Genomic DNA, 10,000 nt, shown 5'->3' with positions numbered 1-10,000 from the left:
TATCGTGCGCCCAGCTCTCCGGCGTGCATGGGCCCCGGTGATAGTGGTGTGGTGCAGTGCGAACTGCGGGCTACGGACTGTGAAGGGGAACAAACAGACAGAGCAGAGAGGACAGGGGTGTTGTACACAGCCAAACAACCAGCCAGCCAGCTAGCTTACCAGTTTGCAGACTCAGGTTCTGCCACTGAATTCAATGGAGCTGGTCAAAAAACTGCACAGTGGGGCTTTAAAAACTAGGCCACTAGAAGCAGGTGTTTATGTGTGAGATTTAATGCAATAAAGGTTACTGCTAAAAGCTGAACAAGAACGATGCCCCTTCTGCTGCAAGAAATATCGTGAATTGTCAAAATTGAATTAATGAATTTCTTTCCTGAGGAGTTGTTGGGCTTTTCTTGCCATTTTTGGATAAGAGAGTTTTTGAGGAGACAGGAAAGGGGAGAGAGAGAGAGATGGGGAAGGAGCGGGTAAAGACCTCAGGGCGGAGTCAAACTCGGGCCCCCAGCATTACAGTATAATACCTTAGCCATTTGAGCCACAGCCAAGGCCCTAGATGAGAAAACAGTGTGTGGTGCTAATTTGTCCATGCATGTCATTAATTCTGGCCTGTGTGCATTAGTACATACCATATGTGCCTTGCTCTTACTTTTTTGTGATGTTGTGAGGATTGGGACTCGTCAGTGCATTGTGATCCGGCTATTTCATGTCTGCTTGACATTCTAGAATCTTCAGCTGTATTTGCATCTTTAGCCAACGGGATCAATCCAACCCTCTCAACAGCATTCTAGAATCTTCAGCTGTATTTGCATCTTCAGCCTGTGGGATCAATCTACCCCACTCCACAGCATCATCATAACAACATTGCTATGATATTACCAAGAGTGTTGCGCAACAGATTAAGAGTTGGCCATTAACATTTTGGTAACAAAAAACCGTACATACAGTAGTAATGAGGGCTCTGCGTGAAAGGGTTGAAGTACCATTGTGCTGATTGGCAGTCGTCAGCAGACTATTCTATGGAGCGGTGCTCGGACGGTCTCTCTCTCTCTCTCTATCGCTCGCTCTCTTGTCTTCATGGCATTGAAAGGGCTCAGGGCGTGTATAGCCGGCTGAAGATATGAGCAGGTGCAACTCTTGGCAGGTGGCTGCTGTGTGACGGAGAGAGAGAGAGAGAGAGAGAGAGAGAGAGAGAGAGAAAGAGAGCGAAGGAAGGAGAGAGGAAATATATTTCATTCTGTCTGGCTTTCGAAGGGGTTTAGGCGAGGAAAGCAGGGGCGAGGGAGAGAAAAGACTTGAACGCTGCCAAAAAGTTGTGAATTGTGGCGGTGGATGATGGAGGGGGCTGGTTAAAAAAAAGAAAGGAAGAAAGAAAAGAAAAACAGAAATGTCACCTTTCCTCCGGGCTTGTGAAGTGGAGCACGCACACACGCACACACAAGCAGACACACACACAGACACACACACACACACACACACACACACACACACACACACACACACAAGAATGAGAGAAGATGTGCATGGCACGGTTACCGCATGATCGGAAATCAGAGAAAGGGGGTCGGGGGGGGGGGGGGGGGGGTGGTAGTGCACAGGCTTCCAGTGGGGGCCTGTCTGTGCGTTTGTTTTCTTTAATAAAGCGACATCATTCCAGCTGAGCTCCCGCTATACAGGGGTCAATGCAAGAATGACCTCTGATGATTCAGCAAGACTCAATGGCCTCTGTGTCTTGTCTCCGTTGTCTGTCTTTGTTTTGTTCATTTTTAACTGAACAAAATTCGATCTGATGTACCGGTCTTTGACTGAAAGTGATTTCGGACCAACATAGAACCATGCTGCTTCTGGCTTCCCCCAAAATTATTTGTTCAGACTATACATTTGGGGTGTTAAGGAGCCAAAAAAGTTTCCAGATGGGAAACCATTCATTTTCAAAACAACTGGGGATGACATGTCTTCTCTGTTGGTGATGCAGTGTTGCCTATTGATGGCACATCATGGGTATGCACGATGGTATGGATGTAGCAGCTAGGCTGTTCATGATTGGATGGGCACTTAGGTTCTCTATGTTTCTGGTGCACGATTAGTCTGCAACACTGGGCTGGTCAGTCTGAAAAGAAAAGCTTAGAAAATAGCCAGAAAGGAATAAAACTAATGCATTTGATCATGACTATGGTATACGGTATCTTTCCTTTCAAACCTGTCTTCATTGTCAGCCTCGAGAGGCCTCAGTGTTTCACAAAGAGCATGGGGTCGCTGTTCTTTTTTCAGGTGGCTACCTTATGAAGTCAGAATGTGTTTTGATCATTGTAAGCATTTTTTTGTCCTTGTATGTTTGAAACTGGGTCTGAAAATCTATCTTTTTTGCCCCACCCATAGGAGGCGCTGTCAGTGGTAAGTGAAGACCAGTCCCTGTTCGAGCCTCCGTACGCTGCTGCTGCCCCCCTCCCCAAGACAGACATGACTGCGTCCAGTGCACAGGACTACGGGCAGCCCCACAAAATCAACCCCTTGCCCCCGCAGCAGCAGGAGTGGATCAACCAGCCGGCCCGAGTCAACGTCAAGCGAGAATACGACCACATCAACGGCTCCAGGTGAGGGATATGACATCATCATCGCCATCGTCACGCATGTGTCGGTTTAGCCGCCAGAACCAATCACATTTGAGTAATGAACGGCATTGTAAATGAGTACAAGGCTTCCTTTATCCTTTTTAAGATATTTTTTGGGGTTTTAGACATTTTGGGTTTTTTTCACTCTTTTATTATTCAGACAGGAGCACAAGAGAGACAGGAAATGAGTGGAGGGAGAGATGGGGAAGATTAAGGAAGTGACCTCAAGTTGGATTAGGCCCTAAGAGGGTAAATGGTACTGTAGGGCTACAGCGCCTATGGAGCCAATTGCTCCAGGTGAGGTGACAGGCATAACTACCTCTGTCACCATGTGTCAGCTCAGCTCAGCTAGAACCAATAAGATATTAGCATTCACATATGATGGTGCCATTGTCAACGAGTACATGGCTTCCAAACCATGTCATCTGATCTGCCTCCATCCTTTGTGATTTTCCTCACTCCATCGGTGAGGAATCTATCCGGTGGCCTCTTAACATTAACTGAAAAGAAAATAAAGGTCCGCAACACTGTTAAATGCTCCCAAATATTTAATGGTACAACGTTTCGGACTAACCGTCCTTCATCACAGTGCAACAGTGTTGCGGACCTTTATTTTCTTTTCAGTTATCTTACGTTTGGTCCAGCACCTGTGTCACTGATGTGCGCGCATTCTTTGACTTTCTGGCCACTTAACATTAACATCTCTAACTGATTGACTTTGCAAAGGGCATGGGCAGTGATAATCATTACACGCTGAGATGCTATGCCACCAATCAGGTTATAGAATTCACCTGTGACAGTGCCAGTGTCTTAATTTTCCGCACTCAATCTGTGATGAACCTGGCCACTTACAATTACCAGCTCCAGGAGAGTGGGGTGACTTTGCAAAGGAGACGGACACTGATATCATCGTCATCATCACCACCACACGTCACCCAGCGGCCTGAGCCAATCAGATTTGAGATTTCATTGTACAGCAAAACGGCGCCAGTGTGATTGAGACGTCAGCCGCCTCTATTTCTACGTGTTTTCCCCTACTCCATCTGTGGTGAACCTTTGCCACTTATGCCCTTGTTACGTTCTGCTTTAGGTCCAATAAAAATTCAGATCCAGAGGAGGAGAATGTATCACTGCCTTGTTATCCATGGCAGTTGCAATTAAATAAATAGGCTAGTATATTTTGGGCTCGCTGTAAAGTCAGCCTGTGGCCATTACGTAGCCGTGCTGGAAGGGCTTATATATTGTCTCGATGCTCATTTGTGTTTTTTTTATTTTTGGTGCGCTGTTATTGTTAAAATGAGGGCTGAACTCTGAAACCCTGACGAGGCACCCATACAAACACTTACTATAGGTCAGCTATGATCCGCTTCCAGGCCTAGTTGGTGTGTGTGTGTGTGTGCGCGTGTGTGTGTGTGTGTGTGTGTGTGTGTGTGTGTGCGTGCGTGCGTGCGTGCGTGCGTGCGTGCGTGCGTGCGTGCGTGCGTGCGTGCGTGCGTGCGTGCGTGCGTGTGTCTTTGTCTGTGTCGAGAGCGTGCGCACGCAAGAGATAGTTTGTGTGTGTGCATGTCTGTTTATCTGTCTGTATGCGTGTGGTCGTGTCAATGTAAATCTGCACGACGTGGATGGGGTGTGTGTGGGTGTGGCTGTTTGTGTATCTGTGTATCTCTATGTCTGTATATGTGTATCCTTTGTGTTTGTGTCCGTGGCCATAGCAGTCACACCATCGGCTGTCATCAGCCTGTGCATAGGCCGTGTACAGTGTCCGAATGCACTGAGCTCTCCATACTGTAGTTTTATTGCCCTCAGACAGCCAGAGCATCAGACATCTGTCTGGCTCTGGTAAGTGAGTAGTGCTGTGGTCGATGACTGGGTCCAAGGGGGAGATCAGCTGTCGCTAACTCTTACTCTCACTCTTTATTTCACCCTCTCCAGTGCTTTAAGCGGCAAAAAATAAATCTTGTTACTCGCCTTTAAAAATAACTGTTGTTACTTAAGTCTTACTCTGTTACTAAAGGCTCTCAATAATGTCATTGCAATGTTGTTGTGATGTGGTTGAGTCTTTCCAGCAATGAGTGAATGGCCATCTGTGCAAAGCAGAAATGCAGCACTACTGTATATACAGGTATTACTGAAATGTCCTGGTAGTCTAGAGTCACAATAGCAGTGCCTGCTCATTACCACTGTTTCTCTGTTATGTCTGTCTGTGTTTTACTCATAAAGTGATGACACACTCAGCAACACTTTTGAGCAAATATACTATAAGAGTATAGATAAAGAAGAAAGTCACCAGAGCATCCTCAGATGTGGCTATTTATTGCTGTATTGATTAAGTTCCAAGACTTTGAAACGTTAGTCTTGGCACTTGGTCAATAAAACAGTATACAATCCACATCTGAAAATGCAGTGACATTTTTCTTTATCAGCATTTACCAGTTCTTTCCCATGACGCACCAGATTATGAAGTGCAGGAGCGTGGAGGATGTCTTTTTCTTCTACATGACACTATAGCATTGTAATTTTACAGTTTATCACTGCAACTCTTAGCAGGAGAGTTTAGATCAGTGGTCGACACATTTTCTTAATCATTGTCTCAGAAAAAATGATGAGCCATTCATGACATTGCTCCACACCATTGCTCAGGAATTATCCTCACCTTTTCTCTTGTTCTGACTTGTGTCTGTGGTGTGTGTGTCTGTGTGTGTTTGCCAGAGAGTCCCCGGTGGACTGCAGCGTGGGCAAATGCAATAAGATGGTGGGCGCCTCCGACGCCACACAGATGGCCGGCTACGGAAACTACATGGACGAGAAGAACGCGCCGCCACCCAACATGACCACCAACGAGAGACGAGTCATAGTGCCCGCAGGTGAGACTGGCAGCCTTTCGTCATTTGATTTATCTACTGGCACTTGTTGTCATTTGTCATTTCAGTCATTTGTTTTGGGGTTTTATTTGATTGCTGGGGCATAAAAAAACGCAATGTGTACTACGTGTAGGCCTATACTGTGTTATGTTTGGAGGGTTTAGCTGTCCCAATAGCCTATTGAGAATCATTTTCTGGAGATGACACTGAAACTAAAACAGTTGGATTTGCAGTTACCAAACACTAACGCCTGGTCATGACAGGTACAGTAAGCCTTTTATGTACAAATGTGACGTAGTCACTCACTAACACTAACGCTGTGTCTCAGATGGTGCACTTGTGCACTTTGGGCACTACCATATGTTTCTGTGCGTAATTAATATGCCATACACACTGAAATATGAACAAGGAAGTCCACAGGTGCTCCATTTGAGATCCAGCATGACTCTCAGTTTGCTTATTGGTCCGGTAAAGACATGCAACAGAAGTGCATGGGCAGGTATATAACCAGTCTACTTGTATGGATACCAGTGCAGTGTCATTAAGCATCTCACTCCAAGCTGCCTAATCAAAGAGTCAAAGTTGTTATTGACGAGGGTGGGCACGGCAGACTTCAATCATCAACTCATTTCCCCAGCAGATGACATTTTTATAAACTCAGCCTTATAAAGATTGCTCTCCTGTTTTTATCACGCTTAGCCTTAGCCACGGTTGTGCTTCATTTGTAGATTCCTGTGCGCTCTTTTTTCCTCTGTAGCTGCAGCAGCGGCTGCTCACCTCTAAACATGGCTAATCATCATAAATGTGCTAATTTACCATAAATGCTTTTATTACCACCGAGCTGCTTTAGCAGGGTCAGGGGTTAACATTGTGTGATGCCTTAGCTGGTTTAATTTGCCGCTGGCTTGACGAATAACACATTGGCTGTGCAAACACACACAACAAAAGCTTCGGTAATGTAGACCAAATGGCACAACATACTCCCACACACACACACAGCAAGACCCTTTGGATGTTTATCGCTGATAATCTCCAGCCCTATTTTCTTCAGATGTCATTTTGCTGTCAAAAGTCAGTGCTGAGGGGGGACACAAACAAGTGCAGTTGTTGCTGTTCATTACAAGCGAAAACAAACAGTTAGTTTTGACGTTAGAAGTTTTACAACAAAGCTTGCTTTGTTATCAGCCTCTGGCATTTTGTACCGAGTAGGCTTACAGTACCACAGAGACTGTATTCTTTATTGACTGTTTTTTAGTCTGCCTGGCTGACCATCGTTGCTATTCTTAGCAAAAGGGTCTGTTTTGGTACCATTTATGTTTTTCATTTTTTTCTGTACTATTTTTCCACTTCATTCAACCATGCAGAAATGTCGTCTCTCTCCTCCCCCCAATATTCTCACTTTAAACAAACACCCTGGCCCCCCGAGTACAGAGGATACAATTTATAGATCGAAATGGTTTTGCAAAAACCATACTGCAAAACACAGGGCCACTTCATAGACACTCAAGCAAAATGGGTTGAGGTACAGGGGTGGGTTTTGGTGTGTGTGTGTGTGTGTGTGTGTGTGTGTGTGTGTGTGTGTGTGTGTGTGTGTGTGTGTGCGTGTGCGTGTGCATGTGCGTGCTGGAGGGACTGCTCTCTTAAATAACCCCCTCCACCCTCCTCTTCATAGACTCAATTGTGAACAATGGCTGATTCAGTGAACACAGTGTGTATCCTGTGCGGTAACTCCACATAGAACCAGAGCCAGACTCCACATAGTCTAGAGATCGATCCTCCATCTGCCGATCTTCTCACTTCCAAGATGATGTGTTCTTCATACTATAGCACCTTCTGGATGATTACTTGAACAGTGAAACAGTGTTTGTTTGTTTTCAAAGGCGCTAGGTTGTTAGCAACTGGAATTCTTTGTGGAGCGAGAGGATATTTTATATTTCATCCAAAAGGCATTTTCATTTCTGGCCTGGAGTGAGTATCTGTGGGTCATTGTAGACCACACAGGCTTCTCAAATGAAAAATTGTCTGGTCACATCAGTCTCCTGCCAAGATGTGAGTTGAAATATGAATTGGCGTCATAAAGAGGTTGGTATCATATAGGTCCACCTCCAGCAATCCAGAGATGTAGCCTTTTTCTATCGTCGTAATCTAGACAAACCCAAATAGCAGAACTTTTTTGTCCCTGACTGGTTGATCTGACATCACACCATAGGGGATAATTTGTAGCTGGGCTGTATCATCTTTCCGCCAATTGCAACTCTCTACCTGTGTCGCAAGTTTCGAAACTGTGTCTTTAAAGTGATTGGGCTGGGCTTAGCACAGGGACAACATGGCTGAGCTGTCCTACTGGCTAAATGTTGCAGTGTTCATCCAAAACTCCAAAAGAGAGTCGAGTTTGGTTCCATAATACTCTCTCAGTGTTGAGTTAACACGGCTTTTTTTTACTGTGAAGCAGTTTGACTTGGCCACCGATTGGATCCACACTTTTGCAAGTGTTGGCGCTGCCAGTGACAACATTTTATGCTGTAGCCTGACTTGCCAGGCTAGCGTTCTTCATAGAGATGGAACATTTGCAAGTTCCAGAAGTCCAAATAGCAACTTGCTGTAATTTTGACTAGCATGACCTGAAATAAATTGGGATATTCATATATCTTCATATTACTTTTTTGTTTGCTTGACCCCTTAGTGTGGTTCCCAGCCATATAAGTGCTTCATGATAATGTTGATAATTATATATTATATTATTAGGTATTATATATTGAGGGCCTAAATATAGGACTGTTTACTGTGTTTGTTTAGAGCCCTAGCTGCCATCTCTGGAGATATAATAAAAAGAAAATATTTTCAATTAATCCTTATTAGAGGGATATTAAATATTATATAAGACGCTACATTTATGTCTATTTTTTGTTGTTGTTGTTTGTTGAGACCCCTTACTGCAGTCCCTGGGCATTCAATATCAATTCTTTAAACGTATCTGTATACATTTAGATGCTAACTATATGAGTATTTGTTTGTTTTGTTGCTAGTTCAGACCACTCACTGTGATCTCTGGACATAGGAATATTTTAAATTAATCATTATTATTATTATACATGTGTATTAGTTAAGATGCCAAATGAACAGTTATTTTTTGTGGTGTTGGTTCAGATGGATCCTTGACTGTGGTTCCCAGACATATCAGCACTTAAAGTTAATCCTTGGAATTTTAGGTACGAAATGCATGACCATTTGCTTATTTATTGTATATTTCAGACTCTTTCACTAAATTAAACTTATCATTATCTACATATTATATGAGAGATGCCAAACGTCAGTGGTGGTTCTACCCATTTTTGGGCCCTAGGCAAGATATATATATGGGGCCCTCTGGAATTATTTTTTGCTGCCATTTACTGTGATAGGGCTGACTTTTGGGAGGCCCCTATACAACGGATAGATTTTGGTGGGGCCGTAGGCCATTGCCTAGTCTGCCTCATATTACATGAGATAAGATGTGTAACGTTAGCCTCGCGCGCCATTCTACGTACTTCCCCAAGACACTTCGTCTGGTACCTGTCCTCTGTGGAGCGATGTTGACCGGTAATTTTTGCCGGTGTTCTGACAAACGGTCATACATTATAATTTTATCCTACGGTAGGATGTTCTGTCAGACATGTCTGTTAAACGGTCCTACGTCGCCATAGATAGACGTCAGACATGTTTGTTCAACAACTTACAAGTTAAATCCTGATTTTTCCGAAAATTTCCTTCCTGCTTCCTGCAATCGCGTCAGATCAAACAAAGTCCAGACCATGAATGCGAAATGGAAATGGTAGTATTATGGAATGGTCAGGACCAGGCTAGTGTAACGTATAGGTATAACTGTTTGTTGATTGTCGTGTTTGTTGTTGGCCCCTCCAGACCCGTCGCTGTGGTCCCCGGACCACGTGAGGCAGTGGCTGGAGTGGGACATCAAGGGCCTAGTCTGCCTCATATTCCATGAGATAAGATGTGTAACGTATAGGTATAACTGTTTGTTGATTGTGGTGTTGTTGGCCCTCCAGACCCGTCGCTGTGGTCCCCGGACCACGTGAGGCAGTGGCTGGAGTGGGCCATCAAGGAGTACGCCCTGCTGGACATCGAGACGGCCATGTTCCAGAGCACGGACGGCAAGGAGCTCTGCAAGATGAGCAAGGAGGACTTCCTCAGGCTGACCACCGCCTACAACGCAGACATCCTGCTCTCACATCTCAATTACCTCAGGGACAGTAAGTGTCGATAGTGGTGTTGTCACACTGCGGTCTAGTGTGTGTGTGTGTATGTGTGTGTGTGTGTGTGTGTGTGTGTGTGTGTGTGTGTGTGTGTGTGTGTGTGTGTGTGTGTGTGTGTGTGTGTGTGTGTGTGTGTGTGTGTGTGTCTGTCTGTCTGTCTGTCTGTCATGTGTGTGCCTGTCAGTCGGCTTGTCTGTATGGTACTGTAGTGTATATCTGTCTGTCTGTCTGTTGTTGCTATAGCATCTCGATTATAATGCAATGGATTGTTTCACCATCTGTG

At 44.7% G+C, this 10,000-nt stretch overlaps 1 protein-coding gene across 6 annotated transcripts in view; it reads left to right on the top strand.

Moving 5' to 3' along the window:
- The window catches only part of fli1 (Fli-1 proto-oncogene, ETS transcription factor), a 62,581-nt gene that overhangs the window by 10,912 nt on the left and 41,669 nt on the right, over nucleotides 1-10,000 (top strand). For all 6 annotated transcript variants that reach the window (XM_063205509.1, XM_063205510.1, XM_063205514.1 and 3 more), the window contains 3 exons: nucleotides 2,374-2,588; nucleotides 5,316-5,470; nucleotides 9,511-9,714. In XM_063205509.1, coding sequence (XP_063061579.1) covers nucleotides 2,374-2,588; nucleotides 5,316-5,470; nucleotides 9,511-9,714 — 574 coding nt within the window. The remainder of the gene's footprint in view (nucleotides 1-2,373; nucleotides 2,589-5,315; nucleotides 5,471-9,510; nucleotides 9,715-10,000) is intronic.

The sequence above is a fragment of the Engraulis encrasicolus genome, chromosome 8, assembly GCF_034702125.1.
Source record: "Engraulis encrasicolus isolate BLACKSEA-1 chromosome 8, IST_EnEncr_1.0, whole genome shotgun sequence".
NCBI lineage: Eukaryota > Metazoa > Chordata > Actinopteri > Clupeiformes > Engraulidae > Engraulis > Engraulis encrasicolus.
The sequence above is the reverse complement of the archived record's forward strand: the minus strand, read 5'-3'. Positions and strand labels throughout refer to the sequence as shown.